General features: G+C 45.7%; 1 protein-coding gene across 1 annotated transcript in view; it reads right to left on the bottom strand.

The window, feature by feature from the left end:
- Positions 1–21,288, bottom strand: part of LOC122556854 (E3 ubiquitin/ISG15 ligase TRIM25-like) — a 37,213-nt gene that overhangs the window by 7,698 nt on the left and 8,227 nt on the right. Inside the window, exons 5-6 of the mRNA XM_043704109.2 lie at positions 10,843–10,976; positions 7,606–7,740 (exon numbers count right to left, since the gene is read on the bottom strand). Of these exons, the coding sequence (XP_043560044.2) occupies positions 7,606–7,740; positions 10,843–10,976 (269 nt within the window). The remainder of the gene's footprint in view (positions 1–7,605; positions 7,741–10,842; positions 10,977–21,288) is intronic.

The raw sequence follows: 21,288 nt of genomic DNA, 5'->3' as shown, positions 1-21,288 counted from the left end.
CGGCCTATACTTACTAGGGTTATCCCTACTCCCCTTCTTGAACAAGGGAACCACATTTGCTATCCTCCAGTCTTCTGGCACTATTCCTGTAGACAATGAGGACATTAAAATCAAGGCCAATGGCTCTGCAATCTCCTCCCTTGCTTCCCAGAGAATCCTAGGATAACTGCCATCAGGCCCAGGGGACTTATCTATTTTCACCCTTTCCAGAATTTCCAACATCTCTTCCCTACATACCTCAAAGCCGTCCATTCTAATTAATTGTGACTCAGTATTCACATCGGCAATAATGTCCTGTTCCTGAGTGAATACTGACGAAAAGTATTCATTCAGTGTCTCCCCAATCTCTTCAGCCTCCACACGCAACTTCCCACTACTATCCTTGACTGGACCTATTCCTACCCTAGTCATTCTTTTATTCCTGACATACCTATAGAAAGCCTTTGGGTTTTCCCTAATCCTACCAACTAAGGACTTTTCATGTCCCCTCCTTGCTGCTCTTAGCTCTCTCTTCAGATCCTTCCTGGCTACCTTATAACTCTCAATCGCCCCAATTGAACCTTCACGCCTCATCTTTACATAGGCCGCCCTCTTCCCTTTAACAAGGGATTCCAATTCCTTATTAAACCACGGCTCCCTCACACGACCCTTTCCTCCCTGCCTGACAGATACATACTTATCAAGGACACTCAATAGTTGCTCCTTGAACAAGCTCCACATATCAATTGCGCCCTTCCCTTGAAGCCTACTTTTCCAAGCCACACATCCTAAGTCGTGCCTCACCGCATCATAATTTCCCTGCCCCCAGCTATAACTCTTGCCCTGCAGTGCACACTTATCCCTCTCCATCACTAGAGTAAAAGTCACTGAATTGTGGTCACTGTCCCCAAAGTGCTCACCTACCTCCAATTCTAACACCTGGCCTGGTTCGTTACCCAGAACCAGTATGGCCTCACCTCTTGTTGGCCTGTCTACATATTGTGTCAGGAAACCCTCCTGCACACACTGGACAAACACCGACCCATCTAACGAACTCGAGCTATAGCTTTCCCAGTCAATATCTGGAAAGTTAAAGTCCCCCATAACAACCACCTTATTACTTTCACTCTTCTCCTGAATCATCCTCGCAATCCTTTCTTCTACGTCTCTAGGACTATTAGGAGGCCTGTAGAAAACTCCTAACAGGGTGACCTCACCTTTCCTATTCCTAACCTCAGCCCAAACTACCTCAGATGGCGAGTCTTCATCAATCGTCCTTTCCACCGCTGTAATACTATCTTTGACAAGCAATGCCACACCTCCCCCTCTTTTACCCTCACCTCTGACCCTACTAAAACATTTAAACCCTGGAACCTGCAACAGCCAATCCTGTCCCTGTTCTACCCATGTCTCCGTAATAGCCACAACATCGAAATCTCAGGTACCAACCCACGCTGCAAGTTCACCTACCTTATTTCGTATACTTCTTGCATTGAAGTATACACACTTCAAGCCACTTTCCTGTTTACAGGCACCCTCCTTTGAGATTGATGCCATGTTCCTAACCTCCCTACACTCCAGGTCCCGCACCCTAAAGCTACAGTCTAGGTTCCCATGCCCCTGCAGAGTTAGTTTAAACCCCCCCCAAGAGCACTAGCAAACCTCCCACCAAGGATACTGGTGCCCCTCAGGTTCAGGTGTAGACCATCCTGTTTATAGAGGTCCCACCTTCCCCAGAAAGAATCCCAGTTATCCAGATACCGGAATCCCTCCCTCCCGCACCATCCCTGTAGCCACGCATTTAACTGTTCTCTCTCCCTATTCCTCGACTCTCTATCACGTGGCACGGGTAACAAACCAGAGACAACAACAGTTTGTTCTAACTCTGAGCTTCCAACCTAGCTCCCTGAAAGCCTGCCTAACATCCTCAGCCCTCCTCCTACCTATGTCGTTGGTGCCAATGTGGACCACGACTTCAGGCTGCTTCCCCTCCCCCTTAAGGACCCGGAAAACACGATCAGAGGCGTCACGTACCCTTGCACCTGGGAGGCAACATACCAAACGTGAGTCTCTCTCGCCCCCACAAAACCGCCTATCTGTGCCCCGAATTATCGAGTCCCCAATAACTATTGCTCTGCTCTTCTCCACCCTTCCCTTCTGAGCAACGGGGACAGGCTCCATGCCAGAGGCCTGAACCCCATTGCTTACCCCTGGTAAGTCGTCCCCCCCACAAGTATCCAAAACGGTATACTTGTTCTTGAGGGGAACGGCCGCAGGGGATCCCTGCACTGGCTGCTTCCTCCCAGTCCCCCTCACTGTCACCCATCTGTCTGCAATCTTTGGAGTTACTACTTCCCTAAAGCTCCGATCTATGACCCCCTCTGCCTCCCGAATGATCCTAAGTTCATCCAACTCCAGCTCCAGTTCCCTAACACGGTCTTGGAGGAGCTGGAGATGGGTGCACTTCCTGCAAGTGTAATCAGCAGGGACGACCATGGCATCCCTCACCTGAAACATGTTGCAAGAGGAACATTGCACTGCCTTCACTGCCATCCCTCTAAAAGTAACCTTTAAAAAAAAAAACTAGGTCTAAAGAATAGAACAAGCAAAATGCAGCACTTACCTACTTACCACAACTGGACTTATTATTAGGTTAGAGGAGGAGGGCGGATGGGAGGCACTCTGTAGTGCCTCGGGTTCCTCTCCTGCGCGCTTTTATAGGCAAAAAAAAACCTACCCAGGTAAGCTTGCGCTACACCAGCTTCCGGGTCCGCTCCGCGCTTTTTGTAATAAAAAACTTTCAAATTTAAACCGTTAAACAAATGTCACCGAGTCTTCATGCAGCCACTGCCAATCAGCCCTTGCCTGCTCCGCTGAGAGAGTGAGGAGTTAACATTCCTAAGTCCTACCCACTAAGCCTCATTTGAGGACCCATCCAAGATATTGTCTCACCATATTGCAATAATTAGCTCCTTAATCAATAGTGCAACATCATCACCCTTGTTACATCCTCCTCTGTCTCACCTAAAGATCCTATACTCCAGAATGTTGAGTTGCCAGTCCACCCCTTCCCTCAACTATGTTGATGTGATGGCCACAATATCATTCTTGCAAGGGATACTGTGGTGAGTAACTCACCTACTGACTCCACAAAGCCTGTCCACTGTCTGCAAGGTACAAGTCAGGACTGTAATGGAATATTGCCCCCTTGACTAGCTGAGTGCAGCTCCAATAACACTGAAGTAGTGTGACAACATCGAGGACCAAACAGTTCACTTGATTGGTACCATATCCACAAACATCCACTCTCCCCACCACCAACACTCAGTTGCAGCAGTGTATACTATCTACAAGATGCACTGGAGAAACTCACCAAAGCACCTCAGACAGTACTTTCCAACCCATGACCATTTCCATCTGGGAGGACAAGGGCAGCAGGTATATGGGAACACTACCCCCTTCAAATTCTCTTCCAAGCTCATTTACCATCCTGACTTGGAAATATATCCCTGTTCCTTCACTGTTGCTGGGTCAAAATCCTGGAATTCCCTCCCTAACAGCATTATGGTTCAACCCACAGCACGTAGAATGCAACAGTTGAAGATGACAGCTCACCACCACCTTCTCAAGAGTGACTATGGATGGGCACTAAATGCTGAGCCAGCTAGTGACACCCACATTGCACAGATGAATTGAAAAAAAAAACGAGGCCAGAATCCCTTGGTAACCAAGAATCAATCTACCTCTGCCGTAAAAATATTTAAAAGGTCCTGCATCCACTGCCTTTTGAGGAAGGGAATTCCAAAGACTCTCAACCCTCTGAGATAAAAACAAAGTTTCCTAATTTCTGACTTAAATGGGCAACATCTAATGTTTAAACGCTGACCACAATTTTAGATTCTCCGACAAGACTCAAGTCCCCTCAGGATTGTAAACTCTTCTGTATCCAGAGGAAACAGGCCTAGCCTTTCTTCATAAGACAAATTGCTCATTTCAGCTACTAGTCTCGTAAACCTTCTGTGAACTACTTCCAATGCATTAACATCCTTCTCTGCATATCGTGACTAATACTCCACATAGTACTCCAAATGCAGTCTCACCAATGACCTGTATAACTGAAGCATCATCTCCCTACTGTTGCACACAATTCCCGTTGCAATAAACCATAACATTCTATCAGCTTGCCTGATTACTTGCTGTATCTGCATACTAACCTTTCTGGATCTCTCTGCATCTCAGAGCTCTGCAACCTCTCACTATTTAGATAATGTTTCTTTTAACTCTCTCTGCCAAAATTGACAATTTCAGATTGTACACATTGGACTCTATTTTCCAGATCTTCACCCACTCATTTAAACTACTCTTTGTAGACTCATTATGTTCTCTTCATAACTCAATTTCCTATCTACCTTTGTGTCATCAGCAAATTTAACTCCCATACCTTTGAACCCGTCATCCAAATCATTTATATGAATTGTAACTCCCAGCACTAACTCCTGTGACACACCACTCATGACATCCTGCAAGCCTGAAAAAGATCCTTTATTTCCATACTCTGCTTCTTTCTAACATAAACTCATATGTTACCCTCACATCATGAGCTTTTATTTTCTACAATAATCTTTAATGTGGTGCCTTATCAAATGCCTTCTGGAAATCTAAACATAATATATTCACTGGTTCCCCTTTAACTATAGCACAAGTTACATTTTAAAAAATATATAATAAATTAGTTAAACACAATTTCCCTTTGACAAAAACACCTTGGTTCTGCCTGATTACTTTGAACTTGTTATAACGTCCTCAAAAATAACATCAACATTTTTCCCTCTGACAGATGGCCTGTAGTTTCCTGCTTTCTGCCTCTTTCCCATTTTGAATAAATGAGGTACATTAGCTATTTTCCAATCTAAAGTAACCTTCCCCAAATCTAATGGGTTTTGGAGAATCAACCATCTCATTAGCTTTAAGACCCCAGAATGAAATTCTTCTGGATGTGGGGACTTGTCAACTCACAGTTCCAACAATTTACTCTGTACGACTTCCCTGGTAATTGTCATTTTATTGAGTGTCTCCCTTCCTTTCAATTCCTGATCTATAGCTATTTCTGGGACAGTTTGAGAAGGCTGATGTAAAATATCTATTCAATTCATCTGTCATCTCCCATTACTAATTCCCCTGACTCATTTTCAATAGGACCTTCCTTCAGAAGAACTTTTCACTACCTTTCTCTCATATTCTAATGTTTACCTCCTTCTTAGTTTGCTAGTATTTTTTTGCTAGAATCCATACAGCGTGGGGACAGGCCCTTCGGCCCAACAAGTCTGCACCGTCCCTCTGAGGAGTAACCCACCCAGACCCATTCCCCTATATTTTGCCCCTAACTAATACATAATCCCTGTACACTATGGGCAATTTAGCATGGCCAATCCAGCTAATCTGCACATCTTTGGATTATGGGAGGAAACCGGAGCACCTGGAGGAAACCCATGCAGACACAGGGAGAATGTGCAAACTCCACACAGACAGTCACCTGAGGCTGGAATTGAACCCAGGTCCCTGGCACTATGAGGCAGCAATGCTAACCACTGAGCCACCATGCTGCCCCAATTAATCAGTCCAATATTCTGACCTGTCACCTATCGTTGCATGATTATATGTTTTTCTTTGTGTTTTGTTCTATTTTTGACTTTTCTAATTAACCACTTATAATGATCCATATCTTAGAATAGCTCTTACTTGTTAAAATTTATTGGAATATCTATTCTGTGCTTTCTCAAATATTGCCTTAAGTGTTTGCCACTGCATCTCTATTGACCTATCCTCTAACCTGAATTGCACATTCACTTTCACCAGCTCTGCTTTCATGCTTTCTTAATTGCGCTTGTTTAAGTTCAAAATAGTAACCTTGGACCTACTCTTCTCTCCCTTAAACTGTATGTAAAATTTAATTATATTGTTATGGTCACTGCTACCCAGGGCTGCTCTCACTATGAGGTCAGTACATAATCCTATCTTATTGGTTAAAACAAGGTCTAGTATTGCCTGCCCTCTGATTGGTGCCATAACATGCTGGTTGAAGAAATTGTCTACATAACATTCAATGAATTCCTCATCTATACGACTTCTTTCTTCAACTGTCTTTTTCAGTCTTTTCTAGTTAAAATTCCCCATGATATTCTCTGTAATCTTTTGCCAAGCTCCTAATATTTCTTCCTTGATGCCTTGTCCTACTAAGTGGTTACTATTAGGTGAAAGTGAGGACTGCAGGTGCTGGAGATCAGAGTCGGAAAGTGTGGCACTGGAAAAGCAGAGCAGGTCAGGCAGCATCCGAGAAGCAGGAGAGTCGATGTTTCAGGCATAAGCCCTTCATCAGGAATCAGCCCTTCATTGGTTACTATTAGGTGCCTATACACAACTTCCACAAGTGACCTCTTGACTTTAATATTCCTCATGTCTACCCATATTACTTCTATAACTTGATTTCCTGAACTCAGGTCATCCTTCTCTATTGTGGCTAATACTATCTCCAAACGAGCCACTCCTCCTCGTTCTCTGTCCTTCCTACTTATTTATCTCAATTTGGGCAATCAGTTCATTTGTTTTGTTTCAAATACTTTGTGCATTCAAATACAATTCCTTAAGTTTTGACTGACCAGCTCTAAGTTATTGTTGGTTTTGTTTTAGCAACATTGAAGGACAGATTGAATCTTTTCTATGCAGAATTGAAGAGATCGAGAAAGGCTGGAAAATCTGGTGCAGAGTGGTCAACGACACTCAGTGTAGGTCATGCCTTTCTCTGGTGGTCAATATTGCAATAGAGCACAATGGGAATTCCCTCCACTCCATTCTGTGTGTTCAATCAGAGGGACTTTCATGTACTTCAGACAGTTGAAACAAGCAGTCTGGCCAAACTCTGGGAAACCAACAATGATGGATTGGGCATAGTCCCGATGGCTGAAAAGTGTTTACCCCTATTCACTCAACTCACAAATGGCCAAAATTCCAGGGAAGGAAAAAAGAAAAGCTACAAGGTCACACAGGAAATCGCCATGAGATGGTGTAACATTGACTTATATGGCCGGAGGGAGCTTGATACCAATTGTCCGTAGGGAGGACGACCTGTCTGTCAGGCTATAGCATGTTCCAAGTCCGGATGCCTTCATGAGGAAGGAGGATGTTTGCAGAAAGGAAATAAAAGGAAGGAAACTCTGCATTCCCAATCCCATTGGCCTGTGGGATTTCCTACCGTATGTCCAAAGGTCTGTGGGGCAGTCACATGCAGACCCATGAGATAAACCCATGACCCAGAGGAGACAGATCTCATCCACAAATTAAGGGAGAGCTGATGATGATGATGACTACTTGATTAAAGCCTCCAACAATTTACACAATGTCAGTGAACATGCAGTTTCAAATTATAATTAAGGTGTTTATCTGTACAATAAATTATTGAGCGTATCAAAACCCCCTGCAGCCTTGGAGGACCAATTCAGAGATATGAGGGGGGATTAGGTGCAGGAACTTGAATTCCTAGTACTGAAACATAAACAATTTGATAGGTAAACTAGATTGTTCAATACAAATTAAGTTTAGTGTAATCCTTCTTTAATATTATCAACATACCTTGGGATATTCCAGCTATCCTGCAAAGCTGAGTCGATGTCTGGAGATCGTTCCCTGTGACAGGGGCTTTCCAAGAGTTACTGGGTGCGAAAGGAGATACATTTGATGTGTCCATGTGTTCAGTGGAAGCTGGCACTATAAACAAAACACATGGTGATTGGGTTAGGGCTAGGATTAGGGTTAGAAGGTCCAGCCTCTTTCACATCACTCGGTAGTGGGTGTACAGCAATACTCTGACTTCTGATACAATGCAGTATTTCCTTTCATGCCATCATTGTACAACAAAATGAGGTGCCTGGATTCCATTTAATTGAAGATCTCTGGTGGCGTTAGTTATAGTCGAATGAGTGCAGACATTACAGAGTTATCACTACATATCTCTTGTGTTCCGGCTGCTACAATGCGGTGTGACCTGGTCACACGATGGCATACAGGTACAGGCTTATCTGCCTGCTGTGTCTAATAAAGGAACTTCACTCTTAAAGTGACAACACTACAGTTTATAGGTTCCATCCATTTATTTTCTTACATTACAACATAGACGATATTTCAAAATATAAACTTAGATCTTTGCATTGACCTAAGATTGGACACCCCGCACTGGCCTATTACCTGCCCTCGACCTCTTCATTTCCAACTGCCGCCGGGACATTAACCGCCTCAACCTGTCTATGCCCCTCCCCCTTCCAACCTCTCACCCTCACAACGCGCAGCCCTCCAATCCCTCTGCTCTAATCCCAACCTCACCATCAAGCCAGCGGATAAAGGGGGCGCAGTGGTAGTTTGGCGCACTGACCTCTGAAGGCCGCTGAAGCCAAACGTCAACTCGAGGACACCTCTTCCTACTGCCTCCTTGACCATGACCCCACCCCCCATCACCAAACCATCATCTCCCAGACCATACAGAACCTCATCACCTCAGGAGATCTCCCACCCACTGCTTCCAACCTCATATTCTGGGAACCCCGCACTGCCTGGTTCTACCTCCTTCCCAAGATCCATAAGCCTGACCACCCTGGCCGACCCATTGTCTCAGCATGCTCCTGCCCCACTGAACTCATCTCTACCTACCTCGACACTGTCCTATCCCCCCTAGTCCAGGAACTCCCCACATACGTTCGTGACACCACCCATGCCCTCCACCTCCTCCAAGACTTCCGTTTCCCCGGCCCCCAACGCCTCATCTTCACCATGGATATCCAATCCCTCTACACCTCCATCCGCCATGACCAGGGCCTCCAAGCCCTCCGTTTTTTCCTCTCCAGACGTTCCCAACAGTACCCTTCCACCGACACTCTCATTCGTTTGGCCGAACTGGTCCTCACCCTTAACAATTTCTCCTTTGAATCCTCCCACTTCCTCCAGACCAAAGGGGTAGCCATGGGCACACGTATGGGCCCCAGCTATGCCTGTCTCTTTGTTGGCTATGTAGAGCAGTTGATCTTCCGTAATTACACCGGCACCACTCCCCACCTCTTCCTCTGCTACATTGATGACTGCATTGGCACCACCTCGTGCTCCCGCGAGGAGGTTGAGCAATTCATCAACTTAACCAACACATTCCACCCTGACCTTAAATTTACCTGGACCATCTCTGACACCTCCCTCCCCTTCCTGGACCTCTCCATCTCCATTAATGATGACCGACTTGACACTGACATTTTTTACAAACCCACCGACTCCCACCCTACCTCTTGCAAACAATGCATCCTGTATTCCCAATTCCTCCGCCTCCGCCGGATCTGCTCCCAGGAGGACCAGTTCCACCACAGAACACACCAGATGGCCTCCTTCTGTAGAGACCGCAATTTCCCTTCCCACGTGGTTAAAGATACCCTCCAATGCATCTCATCTACATCCCGCACCTCCGATCTCAGACCCCACCCCTCCAACCGTAACAAGGACAGAACGCCCCTAATGCTCATCTTCCAACCCACCAACCTTCGCATAAACCAAATCATCCGCCGACATTTCCGCCATCTCCAAACAGACCCCACCACCAAGGATATATTTCCCTCCCCACCCCTTTCCGCCTTCCACAAAGACCATTCCCTCCGTGACTACCTGGTCAGGTACACGCCCCCCCTACAACCCACCCTCCCATCCTGGCACTTTCCCCTGTCACCGCAGGAACTGTAAAACCTGCGCCCACACCTCCTCCCTCACCTCTATCCAAGGCCCTAAAGGAGCCTTCCACATCCATCAAAGTTTTACTTGCACATCCACTAATATCATTTATTGTATCCGTTGCTCCCGATATGGTCTCCTCTACATTGGGGAGACTGGGCACCTCCTAGCAGAGCGCTTTAGGGAACATTTCCGAGACACCCGCACCAAACAACCACACCGCCCCGTGGCCCAACATTTCAACTCCCCCTCCCACTCTGCCGAGGACATGGAGGTCCTGGGCCTCCTTCACCGCTGCTCCCTCACCACCAGACGCCTGGAGGAAGAACACCTCATCTTCCGCCTCGGAACACTTCAACCCCAGTGCATCAATATGGACTTCAACAGCTTCCTCATTTCCCCTTCCCTCACCTCATCCTAGTTTCAAACTTCCAGCTCAGCACTGTCCCCATGACTTGTCCGGACTCGTCCGACCTGCCTCGTTCCTTTTCCACCTATCCACTCCACCCTCTCCTCCCTGACCTATCACCTTCATCCCCTCCCCCACTCACCCATTGTACTCTATGCTACTCTCTCCCCACCTTCACCCTCCCCTAGCTTATCTCTCCACGCTTCAAGCTCACTGCCTTTATTCCTGATGAAGGGCTTTTGCCCGAAACATCGATTTCAAAGCTCCTTGGATGCTGCCTGAACTGCTGTGCTCTTCCAGCACCACTAATCCAGAACTAAGATTGAGAAAGACAATTTGGTTTATCTTTTACTGTACTGTTTAATGATACTAGCATGCCCCATAAAAGACACCTTGGTTTTTTTACCTGGCTCATGGTGGGTTTTGCTGTGGTCATTCTGGGACGGACAGTGTCCCTTTAAGAGACACTCTGACAGTGTGTAACTACCCGCACTGTCACACACCCTAGACCTAGCTGGGTGAAACTCTGGCCTATTCCAGTGAGGAATGTTTAACGCAGATGTCACTTGGTGCTAAAGATGGATCTCAGGTTCTTGATTCACCCACACACACGGAGCAGACGTTAAAGTTCAGGAGTATTTCCAGAACTAACCCAACCCGTTCTCATTCCCTTAGATTGGAGAAAAGTTGTACATTCTTACTGATGATTCCCAATAGGTCTGAGTGGTACTTTTCCCATCCATTTAACTTCTTCTGGAGGTGTTCAGATATATTGGACAGGTTCAGGGTGATCACAGGAAGATCTGGCACTGTGTGTCTCTGAGTCTCAGACAATCTGGGATTGAAGGTGGAGAATGGTTTGATCAGTTGGACATTTCAGATCAGAACTGAAAGAATAATGAGTAATCAAAGCAACAATCTGTCCTGCTTCTAATGTTCGTACTGACATCCCACAGCAACCTATCCTGAAAATGTCAGAATCCTTGCAGTCACAATGACCTTCACATAAACCGAAATGGTGAGGCTTTAGTCAAAGCACAATATTAGGGAGTTAGGAAGCAAGTAGGACCTCAAAGATTGTGATCTCAGGATTATTACCGGCATCATGCACTGGTCAAAGTGGAAGTAGCAGGATATATTGGATGGATAGGTGGGCGGCACGGTGGCACAGTGGTTAGCACTGCTGCCTCACAGCGCCAGAGACCCGGGTTCAATTCCTGCCTCAGGCAACTGACTGTGTGGAGTTTGCACGTTCTCCCTGTGTCTGCGTGGGTTTCCTCCGGGTGCTCCGGTTTCCTCCCACAGTCCAAACCTGTGTAGGTCAGGTGTATTGGCCATGCTAAATTGCCCAGTGTTAGGTGAAGGGGTAAATGTAGGGGTATGAGTGGGTTGCGCTTCGGCGGGTTGGTGTGGACTTGTTGGGTCGAGGGGCCTGTTTCCACACTGTAATGTAATCTAATCTAAAATCTAAAGGTGGCTGGGGAGGTGGTGCAAGGGGGAAGGTTTCAGATTCCTGGGGCATTGGAAACAGTTTTAGGAGAGATGGGACCACTAAAACCTGTACGGGTTATATCTGGACAGGACATGTAAGTGGTTACTAGTGTGGCTGGGGAGGATTTAAACTAAAATGGCAGGGGGATGGAAATCTATACTGGGAGAGAGGAGAGGGAAACAAGTACAAAAAAACAAAAGACAGAACAAGAAATAATGACAATTCAATGGCAAGAATCAAACAGGCAACAGTGCAAAATCATGTGAAGGGGTCTAAAAATGTTAAGAAGACAAGGCTTTGGTCTTAATGTGCAGAACATTTACAATCAGTTGGATGAATCGGTGATGCAAACAGATATAAGTGGATATGATATAGCTGGGATAGTGGACACTTGGCTGCAGGGTGATCAGGGATGGAAAATGAATACTTAGGGCCATTCAGGTTTTAGCAAGGCAAGACAAACAGGAAAAGGAGGTGGGATAGCTGAAATGACTGCACAGAGGACAGAATCCTGTCACCCAAGTGATTTGATTTGATTGATTTACCTAGGTACAGTGAAAATCTTTGTTTATGAGCAGTGCAAGCAGGTAAGAACATATGACATAGAAGCAGAAGTTAGGCTATTCAGCCCATTGAGTCTGCTCTGCCATCCAATCATCACTGATAAGTTTCTCAACCCCATCCTCCTGCTTTCTCCCCATAACTCTTGATCCCCTTGATACTCAAGAACCTATCTATCTCCGTCTTAAATATACTCAATGACCTGGCATCCACAGTTTTCTGCGGCAATGAATTCCATAGATTCACCACCCTAGTTGAAGAGATTTCTCCTTACTTCTGTTCTAAGAGGTCTTCCCTTTACTCTAAGGACATGTTCTCGGGTCCTAGTGTCTCCTACCAATGGAAACATCTTCCCAACATCCACTCTGTCTAGGCCATTCAATATGCTGTATGATTCAGTTAGATCCCCCCATATCTTTCCAAACTCCATCGAGTATAAATCCAGATTCCTCAACATTCCATATATGCTAATCTGGGATCATTCTCGTAAAACTCCCCTGAATATGCTTCAGAGGCCACTACATCCTTCCTGAGACATGGGGCCCAAAACTGCACACACAATACTTCAAATGAGGCCTGACCAGAGCATTATTGAGCATCAGAAGTACTTCCCCCCCTTTTATATTCAAGTCCTCTCAAAATAAATGCCATCATTGCATTTGCCTTCCTAACTACTGACTCAACCTGCAAGTTTATCTTGAGAGAATCCTGGACTAGAACTCCCAAGACTCTTTGCATTTCAGATTTCTGAATTTTCTCCCCAATTAGAAAATAGTCTATCCCTCTATTCTTTCTAGCAAAGTGCATGACCTCACACTTGCCCACATTGTACTCCACCTGCCACTTATTTGCCCACTCTCCTAACCTATCCAAATCTTTCTGCAGCCTCCCTGTCTCCTCAATGTTACCTGTCCCTCTACCTATGCTTTGTATCATCTGCAAACCTAGCCAGAATGCCCTTAGTTTCTTCATCAAGATCGTTAATGTATAAAATGAAATGTAGTGGTCCCAACACTGAGCCTTGCAGAACACCACTTGTCACCGGCTGCCATCCTGAGAAGGACCCTTTTATCCCCACTCTGCTTTATGTCAGACAGCCAAGCTTCTATCCATGCTAACACTTTCCTCTAATACCATGGGCCCTTATCTTACTCAGTAGTCTCCTGTGCAGCACTTTGTCAAAGGCGTTCTTGAAACCCAGGTAGATAACATCCATTGGCTCCTCTTGGTCTAACGTGCTCGTTATTTCCTCAAAGAATTCTAGCAGATTTGTCAGGCATGATCTCCCCTTGATGAAACCTTGCGGACTTTGCCCTATTTTACTTCCAAGCATTCAGAAATCTTGTCCTTCACAATGGATTCCAGGATCTTACCCACAATTGAAGTTAGGCTAATTAGTCTGCAATTTTCTGTCTTTTGCCTTACTCCCTTTTTAAACAGTGGTGTCACATTAGCGATGTTCCAGTCCTGCGGGACCCTAACTGACTTTAGCGATTCCTGGAAGATTACCATTAACGCTTCCGCCATCTCTTCAGGTATCTCCCTTAGAACTCTGGGGTGTCGTCCATCTGGTCCAGGTGATTTATCCACCTTCAGGCCATTCAGTTTTTCTAGCACCTTCTCCTTGGTGATGGCCAACATACTCAGCTCTGCCTCCTCACTCCCTTGAATTTTTGGGATATTACTCATGTATTCCACCGTGAAGACTTATGTGAAGTAACTATTCAGTTCTTCAGTCATTTCCTTGTTCCCCATTACTATCTCTCCAGCATCATTTTCCAGTGGCCCAATGTCCACTTTTGCTTCTCTTTTGCCCTTTACATATCTGAAGAAACTCTTACAGTATTCCTTCATATTACTGGCTAGCTAACCCTCATATTTAATCTTCTTCCTCTTTATTTCTTTTTTTGTTGCCCTCTGTTGGTCAGAGAACAAAGAACATAGAACATGACAGCACAGTAGAGGTCCTTCAGCCTTCGGTGTTGTGCCAATCTGTGAAATAAATCTGAAGTCAAGATTAGAGTGGTGCTGGAAAAGCACAGCAGATCAGGCAGCATCTGAGGAGCAGGAAAATCATTGTTTTGGGCAGGAGCCCTTCATCAGATTCCTGATGAAGGGTTTTTGCCCGAAATGTCGATTTTCCTGCTCCTCGGATGCTGCCTGATCTGGTGTGCTTTTCCAGCACCACTCTAATCTTGACTCTAACCTCCAGCATCTGCAGTCCTCACTTTCACCCGAAATAAATCTGAAGCCCATCTAACGTATACTATTCCATTATCATTCATATTTTTATCTAATGACCATTTAAATGTCCATAAAGTTGGCGGGGCTACTACTGTAGCAGGAATGGCATTCCACACCCTTACTGCTCTCTGAGTAAAGAACCTACCTCTAACATCTGTCCTACATCTATCACCCCTCAGTTTAAAGCTATGTCCCCTTGTGCTAGTCACCACCATCTGATGAAAAAGACTCTCACTGTACACTGTATCTAACCCTCTGATCAGCTTGTACGTTTCTATTAAATCACATCTCCACCTTCTTCTCTCTAACGAAAACAGACTCAAGTCCCTCAGCCTTTCCTCATAAGACCTTCCCTCCATGCCAGGCAAACCTTTCCAATGCTTACACATCCTTCCTATAATGCAGTGACCAGAACTGCATGCAATATTCCAAGTTTGGCTGAACCGGAGTTTTGTACAGCTGCAACATGATGTCATGGCTTCGAAACTTTATCCCTCTACTAATAAAAGCTGACACATCATACCCCCTCTTAACAACCCTATCAACCTGGGTGGCAACTTTCAGGGATCTATGTACATGGACACCGAGATCTCTCTGTTCATCCACACTACTAAGAATCTTACTATTAACCCAGTACTCTGTGTTCCTATTATTCCTCCCAAAGTAAATCATCTCACACTTTTCTGCATTAAACTCCATTTTCCACCTCTCAGCCTAGCTCTGCAGCTTATCTATGTTCCTCTGTAACCTACAAAATTCTTCAGCACTATCCACAGCTCCACCAACCTTAGTGTCATCAGCAAATTTCCTAATCCATCCTTCTGCGCCCTCATCCAGGTCATTTGTAAAAATGACAAACAGCAGGGACCCCAAAACAGATCCTTGTGGTACACCACTAATAACTAAATTCCAGGTTGAACATCTCCCATCAACCACCAGCCTCTGTCTTCTTTCAGCTAACTAATGTCTGATCCAAACTACTAAACTACCCTCAATTCCATGCCTCCATATTTTCTGCAATAGCCTACCATGGGGAACTTCACTGAAATCCATATACACCACATCAACCCCTTTACCCTCATCAACCTCTTTGGTCACCTTTTCAAAGAACTCAGTAAGGTTGTGAGTCACAGCCTACCCTTCACAAAACCGTGTTGACTATCCCTAATCAAATTTTTCCTTTCTACATGATTATAAATCCTGTCTCTTATAATCTTTTCCAACACTTTACACACAACCAAAGTAAGGCTCACTGGTCTATAATTACCAGGGTTGTCTCTACTCCCCTTCTTAAACAAGGGGACAACATTCACTATCCTCCAGTCTTTTGGCACTATTCCTGTAGACAATGATGACATAAAGATCAAAGCCAAAGGTTCTGCAATTTCCTCCCTAGCTTCCCAGTGAATCCTAGGATAAATCCCATTAGGCCCAGGGGACTTATCTATTTTCACACTTTCGAGAATTACTAACACCTTCTCCAAAGTAACCTCAATCCTGTCTAGTCTAATAGCTTGTATCTCGGAATTCTCCTCGACAATATTGTCTTTTTCCACTGTGAATACTGACAAAACATATTCATTTAGTGCCTCTTCTATCTTCTCGCACTCCACGCACAATTTCCCATTACTGTCCTTGACTGGCCCTAATCTTACTGTTGTCATTCTTTTATTCCTGATATACCTATAGAAAGCTTTAGGGTTTTCCTTGATCCTATCTGCCAAAGACTTCTCATGTCCCCTCCTGGCTCTTCTTAGCTCTCCCTTTAGGTCTTTCCTGGCTATTTGTAACTCTCAAGCACCCTGAGCCTTCATGCCTCATCTTTGCATAAGCCTCTTTCCTCCGCTTAACAAGAGATTCAACTTTCTTAGTAAACCACAGTTCCATCGCTCAACCACTTCCTCCCTGCCTGACAGAGACATACTTATCAAGGCCACGCAGGTGATGATCCTTGAACAAGCTCCACATTTCAATTGTGCCCACACCCTGCATTTCATTCCCCATCTTATGCATCCTAAATCTTGCCTAATTGCATCATAATTGCCTTTCCCCAAGCTATAACTCTTGCCTTGCAGTATATACCAATCCCTTTCCATTGCTAATGTAATCGAATTGTGGTCACTATCACCAAAGTGCTCACCTACCTCCAAATCTAACACCTAGCTCCATTCATTCCCCAATACCAAATCCAATGTGGCCTCACCCCTTGTTGGCCTGTCTACATACTGTGTCAGGAAACCCTCCTGCACACATTAGACAAAAACTGACCCATCTAAAGTACTCAAACTATAGATTTTCCAGTCAATATTTGGAAAGTTAAAGTCCCCCATAACAACTACCCTGTTACTTTCGCTCCTATCCAGAATCATCTTTGCAATCCTTTCCTCCACATCTCTGGAATTTTTCTGAGGCCTATAGAAAACTCCTAATAGGGTGACCTCTCCTTTCCTGTTTCTAACATCAGCCCATACTACCTCAGTAGACAAGTCCTCATCAAATGTCCTTTCAGCCGCTGTAATACTGTCCTTGACTATCAATGCCACACCTCCCCCTCTTTTACAACCTTCCCTGATCTTACTGAAACATCTAAATCCCAGAACCTGCAACAACCATTCCTGTCCCTGCTCTATCCATGTCTCCGAAATGGCCACAACATTGAAGTCCCAGGTACCAACCCATGCTGCAAGTTCACCCACCTTCTTCTGGATGCTCCTGTCGTTGAAGTAAACACACTTCAAACCAACTTCCTACCTGCCAGTATACTCCTGCGACCTTGAAACCTTATTCATGACCTCACTACTCTCAACCTCCTGTACACTGGAGCTGCAGTTCAGGTTCCCAACCCCCACTGCTGAATTAATTTAAACTCTCCCGAAGAGCATTAACGAATATCATCGCCCCCCCCCCCCCCCTCCCCCCCTCACCAGGATATTGGTACCCCTCTGGTTCAGCTGCACACCATCCCATTTGTAGAGGTCCCACCTATCCCAGAATGAGCCCCAATTATCCAGGTATCCAAAGCCCTCCCTCCTACACCATCACTGTAGCCACATGTTCAACTCCTCTCTCTATTCCTCACCTTACTATCATGTGGCATGGATAACAAACCCGAGATAACAACTCTGTTTGTTCTAGCTCTAAGCTTCCACCTGAGCTCCTTGAATTTCTACCTTACACCCTCATCCCTTTGTGGACCATGACGTGGGGCTGCTCTACCACCCAATTAAGGATCCTGAAAACACAATCCGAGACATCACAGGCCCTGGCACCTGGGAGGCAACACACCAACCGTGAGTCTCTCTCGTTCCCAAAGAACCTCCTATCTGTCCCCCTAACTATGGAGTCCCCAATGACAAATGCTCTGCTCCTTTCTCCACTTCCCTTCTGAGCAACAGGAGTAGACTCTGGGCCAGAAACCTGGACCCCATTGCTTACCCCTGGTAAGTCGATCTCCCTTACAGTATCCAAACTGGTATACTTGTTATTGAGGGGAACGGCCACTGGGGATCCCTGCACTGTCTGCCTCTTCTCTTTCCGTCGCTTGACTATAACCCATCTACCTTCTACCTGTACCTGAGGTGTGACTACCACCCTGTAACTCCTCTCAATTACCCCCTCAGCCTCCAGAATGATCCAAAGTTCATGCAGCTCTGGCTCCAGTTCCCAAATGTGGTTCCCGAGGAGCTGGAATTGGGTGCACTTCCCACAGGTGAAGTCAGTGGGAATGCTAGGGTGGTGACCCTTACCTTCCACAATCTACAGGAGGAGCATTCAACTGCCCTAATATCCATTCCCACTGTTCTGAATTCCCAATGAGACTATTGTGAAAAAAATCTAGTAACCTTACTGAATTGGCGCACAAAATCTTTTTTTTGGTTTGAGGAGGAGGGTGGGTGGGAGATACTGCCATAGTCATGTTTCAGATAAAGCAACTGCCCAAATATATTACCTCACTTATTCAGCTGGTCTGTGTCTGCTCCTGCTCGATGTGCGTTCTGCCTATACACAAGGTAAGTTTTTAATGGATTAATTTACCTTCCCTAAACAGGTTATAGCGCACAGGGCTTGCATTAGGCAAGAGCAACATCAGCAAGATCAGCATTATTTAAAGTTAGAAAGTCCATTCATTATTCTAGTAATGGATGGACAAAAGCTTTTCTTGAACTTGCTGGGAGTGTGTTCAAAGTTCTGTATCTCTGCCTGACGGAAGAGCTTGTAGGAGAGCATTACCGAGGTGCGGTGGGTCTTTGATGTAGTTGGCAGCCTTTCTGCAGCAATGAGCAGTGTAAATGGAGTTCATGGATGGAAGGTTGGCTTAAGTGATGGTCTGGGCTGTGCCCACAACCTTCTGTCGTTTCTTATGGTCCTGGGCAGAGCAGTTGCCGTACCAGGCTGTTATGTACCCGGACAGTGTGCTTTCAATGTTGCATCTGGAAAGGTTAGTGAGAGTCCTTATGGACATGCCAAACTTCCTGAGCTGCCCGAGGAAGAAGAGGCATTGTTGTCCCTTCATGGTCATTGCATCTACATGGGAAGTTCAAGCAGATTCTCAATTATTCTAATTCCTGGGAAGTTGACGCTCTCTACCCTCTCAACCTCAGCTCTGTTGATGTGGATGGGAGCATTTCTCCTCCTTTCTTTCATAGAGTCATAGAGATGTACAGCATGGAAACAGACTATTCGGTCCAACCCGTCCATGCCAACCAGATATCCCAACCCAATCTAGTCCCACCTGCCAACACCTGACCCATATCCCTCCAAATCCTTCCTATTCATATACCCATCCAAATGCCTCTTAAATGTTGCAATTGTACCAGCCTCCACCACTTCCTCTGGCAGCTCATTCCATATACTTACCACACTCTGTGTGAAAAAGTTGCCCCTTAGGTCTCTTTTATATCTTTCCCCTCTCACCCTAAACCTATGCCCTCTAGTTCTGGACTCCCCGACCCCAGGGAAAAGACTTTGCCTATTTACCCTATCCATGCCCCTCATAATTTTATAACCTCTATAAGGTCACCCCTCAGCCTCCGACGCTCCAGGGAAAACAGCCCCAGTCTGTTCAGCCTCTCCCTATAGTTCAAATCCTCCAACCCTGGCAACATCCTTGTAAATCTTTTCTGAACCCTTTCAAGTTTCACAACATCTTTCCGATAGGAAGGAGACCAGAATTGCACACAATATTCCAACAGTGGCCCAACCAATGTCCTGTACAGCCGCAACATGACCTCCCAACTCCTGTACTCAATACTCTGACCAATACAGGAAAGCATTCCAAACACCTTCTTCACTATCCTATCTATCTGTGACTCCACTTTCAAGGAGCTATGAACCTGCACTCCAAGTTCTCTTTGTTCAGCAACACTCCCTAGGACCTTACCATTAAGTGTATAAGTCCTGCTAAGATTTGCTTTCCCAAAATGCAGCACCTCACATTTATCTGAATTAAACTCCATCTGCCACTTCTCAGCCCATTGGCCCATCTGGTCAAGATCCTATTGTAAGCTGAGGTAATCCTCTTAATGATCAGTTCTTTAGTTTTACCAATGCTGAGAATGCATCCTTGGGGGTTTCTGGTGTTGCATGTTATCGTGGAGGAGGTGCTGCCGTCTATCTTCACTGATAGCTATAGGGAGAGGCTGAATAGGCTGGGGCTGTTTTCCCTGGAGGCTGGGGGTGTGACCTTATAGAGGTTTACAAAATCATGAGGGGCATAGGTAGGGTAAATAGATAAGGTCATTTTCCTGGGGTGGGGGAATCTGAAACTAGAAGGCATAGGTTTAGGGTGCGAGGGGGAAGATTTAAAAGTGATCTAAGGGGCAACATTTTCATGTAGAGGGTGGTGCGTGTATAGAATGAGCTGCCAGAGGAAGTGGTGGAGGCTGGTACAATTACAGCATTTAAAAGGCATCTGGATGGGTCTATGAATAGAAAGGGTTTAGAGTGATGTGAGACAACTGCTAGCAAGTAGGATTAGATTAATTTAGGATATCTGGTTGGCATGGGTGAGTTGGACCAAAAGGATTGTTTCCATGCTGTACATGGTTATGACTCTATGATTGTAAGACTTTGGCCTATGGTTCAGGAAGGTGAGGATCCAATTGCAGAAGGCAGAGTCGAGACCAAGGTCTCAGAGTTTTGAGATCAGTCTGGAGGGGATAATGGTGTTGAAGGCAGAGCTGTAGTCAATGAGCATGAGTCTGATGTTGGTGGTGTTGTTGCCCAGATATTCTAGGGATGAGTGCAGGGCTAGGGAAATGGTGTCCGCTGTTGATCTGTTACATTGGTAGGCAAATTGTAGCAGATTGAGGGAGGCTGGGAGACTAGAGTCAACGTGAGCCATGGCCAGCCTTTCGTAGCACTTCATGATTATGGAGATCAGAGCTCCTGGGCTTTATCATTAGGGCATATTGCATGTGCTTTCTTAGTTACTGGGATGATCATGGTCTTCTTGAAGAGGTGGGGACTTTGGCTTGAAGGACTGAGAGGTTGAAGATGTTGGTGAATACCTCCGCCAGTTGGTCCACACAGGATCTAAGTGCTCATCCGGGCAGTCTGTCCAGGCCCATCGATTTCCTCAGGTTGACTTCCAGGAAGACCGATCTGATGTCTGCTGTGGTGACAGTGGGCTGTTGGGGCAGGCGCACTGCATTCTGCTCCAACTCAGCGTAGAAAGCATCGAGTGCATCAGGGAGGGGTGTGTCATTGTCCGCTATCTTGCTCAGCTTCATATTGTATCCGATAATGTTGTTTAGGCCTTGGCACAGCCAGCGGGAGTCTCTTTGGTTGGTTTGGGTCTCTGACTTGGTCCGGTACAGCCTCTTGACATCCCTGAAAGTTTTACAGAGGC

This window comes from Chiloscyllium plagiosum, unplaced genomic scaffold (assembly GCF_037043375.1).
Source record: "Chiloscyllium plagiosum isolate Xiang-an unplaced genomic scaffold, Cpla_swu_hap1 HiC_scaffold_16, whole genome shotgun sequence".
Taxonomy (NCBI): domain Eukaryota; kingdom Metazoa; phylum Chordata; class Chondrichthyes; order Orectolobiformes; family Hemiscylliidae; genus Chiloscyllium; species Chiloscyllium plagiosum.
This window is presented reverse-complemented; position numbering and strand designations above follow the sequence as displayed.